This window comes from Neomonachus schauinslandi, chromosome 10 (assembly GCF_002201575.2).
Source record: "Neomonachus schauinslandi chromosome 10, ASM220157v2, whole genome shotgun sequence".
Classification (NCBI taxonomy): Eukaryota; Metazoa; Chordata; class Mammalia; order Carnivora; family Phocidae; genus Neomonachus; species Neomonachus schauinslandi.
This window is the reverse complement of record NC_058412.1, coordinates 3737394-3749790: the sequence shown is the minus strand read 5'-3', so window position 1 is coordinate 3749790 and position 12397 is coordinate 3737394. Positions and strand designations below refer to the sequence as shown.

General features: G+C 48.6%; 1 protein-coding gene across 1 annotated transcript; it reads right to left on the bottom strand.

Annotated features, from left to right (window-relative positions):
* Positions 1-8626: 8626 nt before the first annotated feature.
* Positions 8627-9952, bottom strand: SOX11 (SRY-box transcription factor 11). Its single transcript, XM_021697755.1, has one exon. The coding sequence runs from the start codon at positions 9950-9952 to the stop codon at positions 8627-8629; it is 1326 nt and encodes a 441-aa protein (XP_021553430.1).
* Between the last annotated feature and the right edge of the window lie 2445 nt (positions 9953-12397).

The window sequence follows — 12397 nt, the reverse complement described above, 5'->3', positions numbered from 1 at the left end:
CAGATCTACTCCTGTGCTGCCTATTACAGTTAGGTCCAGCTTTCATTGTGATCATCGATGACAAAATTTGTAGCCCTGCAATCCAGTCTTATGGGACGACAAAATATAAAGCAGGAGCAAGTCATCTGCTGTGGTCTCTCTCCACTTCCATTGTGCTCAAAACATCAAAACGCACCCCATTTTAATGAAGTTCTATGTGCTTTTGCCAATGCCAAAAATCTGGATTTCATTATTTCAAATTCACCAAGCTACACGTATCATAAAAGTATTTACTTTCAGGTAGAAGCAATGTGTCTTCTGACAAGATTATCATCCATATTTGGGTGAAGACATTCTGTCCAGGCATACTATTTTTCTGGAGCCTTAAAGATAAACAATCACTGGAGTAAGGGTACATCACCTCCCTCTTTCACTCCCAGATTTACTGGGAGAATAGTAAAGTCAAAGTTTTCATATTTTATATGTTTTCCTAGCAGGGGCTGAAGTTGTCCCTTCAATAAACTTAACTATTGAATTAAAAAAATAATTTCTATTTTTATAAAAACCCCACATCATTGAAAGGCAAGTAGTGTAACAAATAGTGCAAGGAGTCCCAATGAATAATTTGAAACTCATCCAGCGGCCAGGATCCTTTCCTGCTAATTGCAAGGAAATCTTTACTAGATAAAACTGATTCAGGGTATACACTCTGTTTCCTTCAAAATAAATAAATAAATAAATAAATAAATAAATAAATAAATAAAACCCTACCAAAGTGAAAGACATCCTAAAATATTCAGGAATAAAGTGAAAACATTGATTATATAATGATTCGACAGTGTTGCCATCGATAGTTCTGATATTTGTCCTGTGGTGTGAAAAGTGGAAGTTGGTAGAACTAAAAAGTTTTACCTAAGGGTGGTTGTGTTAATGGTGCACTTGGAAATTTGTTACAGTACAACACAAATGTTTCTACAAAACCAAATTTAATATACAACAAACACTCACCATGTAAACACATCTTTAAAAAAATCTGATCATAATTCCAAGGATCACTTACAGGCATCCATAAAAGCATTTTATATCAAGAATCTCAATACAGAATGATTTCTATGTCAAAATACATTTACACTGTAAATCGTTGATGGGGGCGGGAAAAAAAAGGACACAGAGAAATGGGAGTTTGCTAGCACTGAATTCAACAGCAACTGGCCCTGATAATTTCCCTTCATTTTCTACTTGAAGCATTTCTGATCGAGCGTGTTCATCTGCCTTGCTATACTTTATGCTTTTGTCCACTCGACTGGCCAGTTAAAAATCTCGAGGCCTTATTATCATGCTTATTCCCATTGTCAGCGGCTCTCAAACCTGCCCAGAGCATTCCTGTGGGGTCTATTCCTGTCCAGGCTGACATCCAGGACTCCTCAAGCCTGTCTGGGATGATCAGTTTGGAGGACAACACTTTAGGAAATGGTACGGTAGTTATCAAATGCAAAACTGGAAACGAGTCACATAAAAACCACAAGTGCAGATCGATCACACAATTTTATTAGAGTCTTTTGAACAAATGTATTCCTCTGTGAAAAACTCTTGCAAAGAGACATTGGGGTATACTATTTTCAACCCTGAGCAATAACACTGCATACCAAGGAGGGTGGGTCACGAAGCTGGTTCCATTGGAGCACGAGCACAAGCCACTGATATTCTCTATGTGATCAGGTTTTTACAAAAAAATACATAGTTTTCAATAAATAATGCTTAATTTTACAACTTTGATACAGCAACGTCATACACTGTTCTAACACACTAAACTCTGCATGCTAGATAGTCTACAAGAAGACGAAACTTTGCCATGCATTTTCTTTTCCCCCTATAGTGCTATCAAACACTTCATCCTCCAGCGCGCCGCCTCGGGGAGCTTCACCCTCTCTCTGTTTCACAGCTCAGGGCGTGGGCTGGCATGCAAACTCTAAAACAGGGTCCCCCCCCCAAACCACTCAGACTTCTAAACAAAAGGGTTTTCAGCTTTTCTGCTCCCAAACCTGGAGTGGCTCTCAAAGTAAGTTTCATGTGGCCTTGGAAAATACAGACTTGGCAACAGTGTCATGCTGAAAACTGCTCTCGCTCTTCAGGTGGCTCTGTCCCGGGGGCCACCGTGAAGCAGTGTGGGATGCCATGGCCACCAGGAGCCCCAGACCGGAAAAGGAGGCCTCCGATTTGAAACAGTCCATTCAAAAAAGGGTGTCACAAACAAATGCAAAAGACTCTTCAACCCACAACATATGTACAAGAGTAAAAAGTAGACAAAATGGGAAATTAATGGTAATGGTATATAACGTTTCTCCCTATGTGACTCAAGGGATGGGGCATTGTGTTCTTGAACATAAGCTGGATGAAGAAAAATGTGTTAGAGGGCCCTTTGTCAATAGCTATTTGATCAAAATTCTTTCTACGGTATCCTGTGATTATTTCCAGTCGCTTTTTCTTTTTCTGAAGCGGGAATGTCATCTGTCTCATAAAGTAACATAAACATCAAAGTCCCTTCAAGGACCCTAGAGTAAATATTTTCTACGCATTTTCAAACTTTTTGTCATATTGCTTTATTTGTAATTTTCACAGCAGAGAAAACCCACGTCTACGTGACTACATAAAAGAAGTTTGATCAAACCACGACAAGGAAGCCTCCACGAACGCACATCCAGGCTGTTTCAATTCCTCAACTGCTTGTACGAAACCACATGTCAACTCCGTCATATTGCTTTCACTGGTTGGTTTTCTCGACGGAGAAGTTCTCTGCAACCACAGGCAACCAGAAGTTCCCAAGTCATTTAGAACAGTCCTATCTGTGCACTGGCAGAGGTATTGAATCTTTTAAGAGTATCTCTACCCAATAAAATTATTACTTTTATACATGGAACATTATGAACTTATGTTTCCCTTTGTAAGCCATTTTATACTTTCTGCACTTTTGTGCTTTTATTGAGTATAAAAATAGGTCTCCTTTAAAATTCTGTTTAAGTTCACTAAAAAACTACTTGTTTGTGAAATTCTCTTATAAACTCACTGCATCCACATGGAATAGATAAAACTAATTAGGCAGCTAATGGATATAGGTAGTGTTAAAAAAAAAAGCAAAACCTCAAAGAAAAAAAAAAAAGGCATGTTAGGAGTCAAGAGAAAAGAAAAGCCAGCAGCAAAGTAAAATGGAAAAAGAGTTGAGTTTAATAAATTTTGTTTAATGTTTATTGTGACTGAAAATGTGGGCTCGACACGAGGGGCAAAAACCAAAAACCAAAACCAACCGACAACAACAACAACAAAAACCCCCAACCAAGTGGAAAAACAACTGAGTTCTTACCAAAGAGCAGAATTTGCCAGATCATCAAATAAAAGGGGATATGGCAGAATAAATGAAATAAATGAACAGTGAGAAAGAAGCAATAATTAAAAGAAGCCCAATCTCTGAGAAGCATGTGCAAGAATCATTGCACGGAGACAGTTACTTTGGGAACTCATGAACTCCTGTGTTGGGTTACATAAGGCTCAGACTCGGTACCCCCACAGGCCTAGGCTATACAAAGGGTATTTGAAACTGACATTCCTAATGGAAATTTTATAAAATTTGGCCCTTAGAATAACTGAGAAATATCCTGAAAAAATCTTCCCTGAAACTGTAATAAAGAAGGTTTCTTATCTACTGATAAAATCGACAACTCAGTAAACTATTTTTTTGCTGGTCATCCTACATTAAAAAAAAAAAAAGCACAAATATATTTGCCTCAGAAATCTGTTAAAAGCAGGGGACCACGCGGTAAAAGAGTATAAAGATCCTATAAATGGGAGAGTACAAGAAAACGTCTCTCCAAAATGTCCACAAGGATACATATGCCCATTGGAAGAAAAAGTAAGAATATACATATTATTAATCATCCAGAGAATAAAAAAGTTAAGATTGATATAATATATTTATATTGAATGACTACTTTAAAATAGAGCAACTTATTTGCTTTATTTCTCAGATTCCTTAGGCAAAAGTCACTTAAGTTCTGAAGTGAAAAAGAAATGTAAATTTCTTTTACTGGACCAATATCAAATGAGGATGGTTTCAACTCCCAGAGAAGAGAAAGACAAGTTTTGCCTTTTGAGTCTTTCTCTTTTTCAAAAAATAAAAATAACATAAAAACAACTAAATCCTCCTGACTGCTATACGCATGCATATTAAAATCACTTCCCCTTGATTAACATTACAAAGAAACATCTCTGCCCAAAAGGGTTGTAATGATCTTTCTCTAGCTAAAGGATAATCATTCTACAAATAATTTGCCCTGTGACTGTAGTCATTCATAACATACATAATATTTGCAAAGCACAGTTTAAATACACTGCCTTTTATTAGCGTTATTTTTTTTTAATAAAAGGGATGCATATCAGAGTGTAAGAACTGGAAGATTATTTCCACAGTTTAAAGAATTAATAAGAGAATGCTGGTTTAAGATCTTACAGTTGGAAATCTTACCAAAATGCCATCATCAAAGTCTGTGAACTAGTTATAAACAGCAGGATACCCACTGGCTAGGCTGCGGCGCTCTCAGCGCCCACCCCCCACCCCCATGTTACCATTTTAAGATATTCTGTCAATGCTTAGTTAAAAATAAGACTTACTTAAGAGACCAAAAAAAAAAAAAATGCAATTAAACTTTTATTGAAGACTATCCAGTGGCAAGAATACCTGTGTATTATATTATGTTTTAGACATTCAATAAAGAATTCATTAAGAATGATTTTCACAATGCATTCATCAAAACAGCCTTAAATATGGTTAAAAGCGCATCCAAGCGCCTGTCCTGAGTTCTAACAGGTTTTTAATTTAGTTCGCTGACCATCTATTTTTCTTTTATTTTACTCTCAAGAACTTAGCTACAGAGCTTTTAAAAAAGATATTATTATTAAATCAAGACTATTTGTTTCCATCCCGAGGCCAATTATGTTATTAATTTACTTAAAGTTTCTACCTCACCACAAAAAATGTCCAAGATTCATCTATGATTAAAACATAAAATACATGCAAAGTTTTCAGATTTTCAAAATACATAGACTCAGTCTTATAAATGGGTTTGTGTTTTCAACAAGTTTCAGGACTGCAGCAGAGGGCCGCCACGTAAAACCACCAGCACAGAGAATTGTCAATTGTAAACCGCTGGTTCAATTATTCGTGGCTAAAATAAATGTCCGACCAATGACTACATTAGTCTATCATTTTGAAAGAAAGAAAGAAAAAAAAAAAGGTAAACAACTCCAGAAATCCAGTTCTATATTGAGAACCTTGTTAACACCATCAGCCCTTCCTTTTCCCAAGTGTACTACTGAAATCTGATGGTTCATCGAAAGGAAAAAGCCACAGAAATCTGTCCATCTGTAGCAAAAGCCGGTTGGCTTCGCATCCCAGGGCTGGGGGCTGGGGTGGAGGCTCGCCCGGGCCGGAGGGAGGCTGGGGGAGGCCGCAGCTCGGAGCGCGGAGGAGAGAGGGGCCGAGGAAAAGTGGGAGGGGAGACAGGGAGGGTGCGGGGCCCCTTTGGCCTAGCAGTTCCCGGTGCCGTGCCGACGCATGCATTTGGTCTCGCCAAACCTCAGGAAAAATGGAGGCCGAACCTTGGTAAATCATGTCGGTAGGTTAAAAAAAGGGTTGTGGTGATTTTGCACTGAGTTTCAATTAAGCCGCTGCAAACCACCCCCACTGCAGGCGCCGCAGCTCGGAGGTGGGGCTGGAGGGCTGGCGCGCCGGGCCCCGCGTGGCCTCCCCGCCCCCCTCGGCGCGGCCCCCAGGGAAAGAGGCGCAGAAGGCACGGAAGGGGGGCCGGAGCCAGGGCGCGCCGCGAGCGCTCGGACACAGGCCGGGTCTGGGGAAAGGAGAGCGGAGAAGAAGGGAGGGGGGCGGGCAAACGGTCCCCAGCGAGCAGGGAGCGCGCGCGGGATGCGGCTCCCGCCCGCGCCGCCGCGGCCGGAACCCTGGAAAGGCAGTTGGGGAAGAGCTACGGAGCAACCGAACCCCCTTACCAGAGGCGGCCCACCCGGAGGCAAGTTCCGGGGCGGCCCGGGAGCCGGCGCGCGCGCGAGGGCGCAGGCTGCGCGGGTGCGGCGGCGCCTCCCCCGCCCACCCCCGTTGGCTTTCTCCCCCCCGCCACCCCGCGCGCCTCCGGGCCCCACCGCCGCAGGCCGCGCCCTCTGTGCCTCCGCCGCCCCACCGACACCCCGGTGGCCGCGGCTCGGATGGCGGCGGCGGTGCCATGTTCCTCCCGCCGCCCCGCCGCGCCCCGCGCTGCCGCCGGCCCCGACAAATCGGTAAGAGACAGACACCGACAACCTCCTCCTGGCCCCCGTCGCCACTCGAGATCCAGAACTGTGGCCTCGCTCCCCACAGCATCTACCTCTGCGCACACACGGAGATGCGGCGTTAGGGGGAAAAAATTCAAAACTGGAAACGGCCGTCCCCACCCTCGAAGGGGGAGCGGCGGGGATCAGAGCGCCCCGAGTGCTGGCTACCCGAGGGCGGCTGTCACCGCGACGCGCAGCCGGGACACAGCCCGGAGCAGAGAACGCACACCCCCCGGCAAGCGCGGGACGCTGACCGCGCGCGCTGGCACAGTGTCCTCGCCGAGCCCGCCCCTCCCCGGCCGGCTCCCCGAGCTTCTCGGCGCTGCCCGCCCGCCCGCCAGCCAGGATGGGTGGGGAGAGAGTGGGAGTGGAGGAGGAGGTGAGAAAGGAAATGGTGGGGCGGGGGGAGGGAAGGGAAGGCAGAGAAAGAATCCTCCTCCCTCGTTTTCAATAACTAGCCACGGAAGGCAGAGGAAAAAGAAATCGGCCTGCCAATTGAACACTTTCCAGCCTAACCCCCACCTCCCACCCGCGCACACAACAGCCTCGTCACTGAGCTGCGACAACACGACCTCCAGTTTGACTTCTATAGAGACTATTGGCGATGCGCGTTTCTATCAGTTCCAGCTGATTTATTAAAATTGTCAGGATACAGACTTCCAGCACAAAAAAAAAAAAAAAAAAAAAAAAACAGGCAATGATGTCGACAGTGCATTGAGTCTGCTTTGCCACCATTTGCTACAAAATATGCAGATGGTCTGTACTTTATTTAGATTATATTGCACAAAATGAGAAACTTTTTAAACTATGTGCCTTTTTTTTTCTTTTTTAGCTAAAAATCGAGAATCCAGTTTCAAACCTTCCATCTGGGGCCCCATCCACATATCACAGCGTATGAGATACATAAAGTCCTAGTATAGTACAGTACATATACAATCTTTAAACTAAGATAACAGCTCTGAGGTCTATATCACCATTTTCAATAAATCTTTACCTACAAATATTGAACAAATCTCTACTATAGCTGTACAAAAAAAAGTTTGTTTTTTTTTTTTTTAAACCACAAGGCCTTTAGATGCAAGGATTACTTAAAAATTTTAATCCTTTTTAAACCAGGACATCACGTACCAACATACTTGCATGCTTAAAAAAAACAAAAAACAAAAAACCCAAAAAACAAAACAAAACAAAACAAAAAAAAAAAAAACAGAGGAAAAAAATCAAAAGGGAAGAAGTGCCTGAAAGTCTTACTGAAAAAACACAGCAAGAATGTTCCCTTTTCACTGTACAAAAATACGCCTGAAAATATATTAATTTTTAAAAAAGACTGAGGTCTGTTATGTATCAAAAATGTTTCAATACCTTTTGTACTGAGGTCTAGGCTGTCTGGTATTCAATCAAGGAGGTATAAGGGAACAAGTTACAAAAAAAAAGTTGGCAAGTAGAAATCACATTTGTAAAACCATAAACAATTTGATCTGAAAAGTAAACTCTGATCTTAAGTCAGTTCACAGTTTTTTTTTTTTTTTTTTGTGAGCGTTTGTACAGTCTGCATTTTTTCAAGCTCCCTGCAGTTTTGTTAAGAATCGGATGCATAGAAGACATCAGTTTTCTCCCTCCAAAAAAATAAAATAAAATAAAAAAGTTGCAATGGTCCCTTTTTTGTTTTTGTGTTTGTTTTTTTTTTTTTTTTAAAAATCACCAGTTCTTTAAGATCTCTTAAGAAAAAAAAAAATCTCCAACCAACTCCCTAGCGTAACGGTTGTGCTGCCAAAAGGTCCTCTCCAGACGTCTTCCAGACTTCAAAGACCGACAAGCTTCAAACAGCGCCTTCCGGAGCGGGTCCTCCCTCCCCTCCCCCGCCCTGTCCCCTCCGCCTTTGTTGCAATCACGAATTTCAGGAAAAAGAAGTAGTAATTACAAAAACACATTTTTGGGGAAAAAATCACAACTCCAGACTAGGTATGCAACTACCTTGAGACACGATAAAGGAAGGGAGGGGAGCAAAAAAAGGACAGGAAAAATGTTTTAAAACTACTCATTTCACTTTAACTCCACCAACATTTTCATCATATTTTCCAATTTCTTTGTGTCACGACATCATATCAAGATCAGCATCTTCTTGTCTCCCCTCCACCCTACCACCACCACCATCAACACCATCGACACCACCATCATCATCATCATCATCATCATCATGACCACCACGACTTCCTCCCGAGGAACCCTGCTCTGCACCCCGCGGAGAGAAAGAGCGAGAAGCGGGGCGCCCCTCTCAATACGTGAACACCAGGTCGGAGAAGTTCGCCTCCAGCCAGTCCCCCGCGATCATCTCGCTCAGCTCAGGCGTGCAGTAGTCGGGGAACTCGAAATGGGAGCCCAGGCTGCCCTCGCTGAACGAATCCAAATCCTTATCCACCAGAGACAGGGACAGGTTCCCGGCCGCCGCGCCGCCCCCCAGCTGCTGCTCGCTGGCGCTGTGCGCGCTTTGGGAGAAATTCAGGCTCAGGTCGAACATCAGGTCGTCGGCGTCCTCGGCGCCGCTGCTCCCGCTGCTGCTGGACGAGGTGGAGACGGAGCGCGAGGACGCGGGCGAGAGCGCGGGCTGCGCGGGCGGCGGCGGCTGCTGCTTGGTGATGTTCTTGAAGCTGTAGTAGAGACGGCTGCCGCCGCCGGCGCCCGAGGTCGCGCCGGCCCGCACCTCGTCGTACAGGCTCGCGCCCTCGGGGGACTCGGCCGCACTGCTCAGCGTCGGGCTGGCGGGCACTTTGGCGACGTTGTAGCGTCTCAGCAGCTGCGGCGGCTGCTGGCCCGGCGGCTGCAGGAGCTGCTGGTGCGGCGGCTCGTCGTCGTCCTCGTCCGCCTCCTGCTTGATCCGCAGCTGCAGCTCGTCGTCGTCTTCGTCGTCCTCGTCGTCCTCGTCCAGGAACACACACTTGACCGTCTTGCCCGCGCCGCCGCCGCCGCCGCCGCCCGCGCTGCTCACGCGCAGGCTGCCGAGCACGCAGTCGTCGCCCGCGCCGCCCAGGTCCCCGGGCTGGGCCGCCTTGCCCGCGCCGGCCTTGGCGCCGCCGGCCGCGGGGGCCGCGGGGGCCTTGAGCTTGCCGCATTTCTTGCTGGAGCCCTTGGAGGTCTTGGCGCCGCCCGCGCCGCCGCCCGCGCCGCCGCCGCCCGCCGCGCTCTTCTCGGGGCTCTGGCTGGCGCTGGGCTTCGCCGAGGGGTCCATTTTGGGCTTTTTCCGGGGCCGGTACTTGTAGTCGGGGTAGTCGGCCATGTGCTTGAGCCGCAGCCGCTCCGCCTCCCGGATGAACGGGATCTTCTCGCTGTCCTTCAGCATTTTCCACCGCTTGCCCAGCCTCTTGGAGATCTCGGCGTTATGCATGTCCGGAGACTGCTCCATGATCTTCCTGCGCTCGATCTTGGACCACACCATGAAAGCGTTCATCGGCCGCTTGATGTGGCCCGACGCCGTCTTGCACCAGTCCGGGTCGCTCTCGTCCAGGGCCACCGGGCTGCAAGCCATGAATTCGCCCTCCTCCGTGTCCAGCGCCTCCCGGGGCAGGTTGCTCTCCGCTTCCAAGCTCTCCGCCTGCTGCACCATGATCCGCCGCGGGGCTGGGCGCTCCAACCCGGGCCGCTCGGTCTCGTGCGGAGGTCCCCCTCCCCCTCTCGCCCCTCCACCTTCCCGGGCAAGTTGCAAAGTCCTCGGTACCCCGCGTCCGCGGCTCCCCCCCTCCCCCCCGCCCCCCCTTCCAGGCTGCACACAGCGGCTGCGGCGGCTGCGGCGGCTGCGGCGGCGACGGCCGCCGGCGAGCGGGAAGCTGCGACGGGAGAGGCGGCGGCGGTCGAGGCAGCCCGGGACCCCTCTCTCTCAGGCTCGTGGCTCCCGCCGCAAGCGCCGGACCCCGAGCACTCCCAGGCGCGCGCGCTCCTTCTGCAAAAAGTTGAGGGCTCTCTCCCAACTAGTTATCAGGGTGTCATATGGGTGACATCACTCCGCGGGCCAGCCAATGGCTGGGGGCCGGCTCCGCCCATCTCCCTTTATTAACTCCTCGGCCACACCCCCTCCCCCGCCCTCCGGGCTGCTTTGCAAAGACGGGGGGTGGGGGGAGGCACGTCTGGAAATATGTTATTTTTTAAAAATCCGCGTGTGTGCACAGATGCGCCTCTCCCCGGGATGCTCGGGAGCCACGCACTGCACCGCGGCGAACCGGGCTAGTCCGGCCAGGTCCGGCGCCCCTTTATGCCGGGTCCCCGGCAGGCCCGTCCGAGCGAGCCGCCCCGGCGCGCCCGCTCTCCCGGTGCACACACTCGGGCACGCGCGCAGCCGGAGCGGGCGGGTGCCGCCCGGCGCGCCCCCGGGTGGGTGCAGCTGCTTCCCGGTGCCGCGCGCGCCCGAGCCCGCCAGGGGAGCCCGCCGCGCCCCGGCCGACGGAAGGTGGCGCTTTAACACAACACCTCCCGGGCACGTGGGCTCTCTCCTCCTTTTTCCCTTTCTCCCTTTTTCTAAGGCAAAGAAATCCATATAAAGCCCGAATGGCTTCCTTCTCCCTCCGCCGTCTGCATTTTCTGTTTTGTCCTTTTTCTCCGTCTGTTTTCCCCCTTCGGAGGCGATCTGAGACGCAGCGGGCGGGTTTGGCTGCGCCCTGCCCGCGTGCGTCCGGCCCCAGGCCGAGGCCGGAGTAACGGTCTGTGGGGTTTGGCTGGGGCCGGGTCCTTGCGTTCAATCTGGCCTCCGGAGGTTGGTTCTAAACCCGGTCCTGGGACCGGCTAGCTTCGCCACAGCCCCGCCCATGCGTCTCTTGCCCGCCGCGTCTCCTGCTCGCCCCCCCCCCCGGGCGGTCCCCCCCCCAACTCCTTCCCATTCCCCCCCTTCCTCTTTGTCCCCTCCCCCTCTGGGTCACCAGCGCCCTCCTAGGCGGCATCATCCTGAAAATCTAGCAAGGAGCAAGCATGCCTTCTGGGGCATTCGCTATTGTAGTTAACGACCTGGACCGAAGAGAAAACAAGGTGCATCCCAACTTTGGAGTGGAAAGACGTCCTGTATCTGTGGAAAGGTGGGACGGACTGCTCTTAGAACAGCGACAGAGAGATCAGGCTGGCTTATTGAAGCAGCCCCATGCCTGGTCGATCCTGCTGTGCTACTTGGAAACCCGTTTTTCTTTGTGTTTCTTTATTTAGTCGCTGTTACCCATCTGTGGATATTATGGAGGCGCGGGGGGGGGGGGATGAAAATAAAACCGCCGCTTCCTATTCATTGTCTGTCGTCATCACTGGCTTCACACCCTCCAGCGATCTGGCAACTTTGAGTAATTCCCAAGATACTGCCCAGAGTGTTTCACAAGAGAAGTCGGCCGCTTAGGACTAGTAAAATTACCCAAACCGGCTTCCTTCCAGGTTCCCTTCCTGCAAATAATACTGTATTATCCAAGCATTGCAGCTTTCTGATGTCTTTAATGCATAAAATGGTACCACGTTTTCACATTTTTCACAGACCATCATATGTATAATATATATACCACCATCACCCTCCCCCACCTTTTGCATCCTAAAGAAAAATACTGCATCCGTACTTGCATCCTAAAGAAAAATACTGCATCCGTACTTGTGACATTCAGGCCGGTCATGCTGGCAATTTATTTTTTGGAACCATAGGAACGAGAGGAATTTACAGCCATGCATACCGGGTGACCTGAAGTCTGGAGAGGTATAAAACCCAAAGGCGGTGTGTGAAAATTCATATTCACTCCCACAAGGCAAGCACTGCGTCCCCTTCCTGGCTCATGTCACACATTTCCCAGCCGTTCCAGCTACAAGAGGCACACCACAAGAGGGTGGGTGGATGGAATGGTGGATCCACACTGCTCTTCCCCCAGCACAGGACACATCCATACTCTAGCCAGAAGGCTTGAAATAATTTAGCTCAGTTGCATTATTTTCATGCAAACTATGAGGGCATCTAGTATTTTAGACTTTGAAAGAGAATGCATTTGAAAATCTTCAGCAAATTCAATATTTATTTGCCTTTTCACTCCATAGCAAAAAT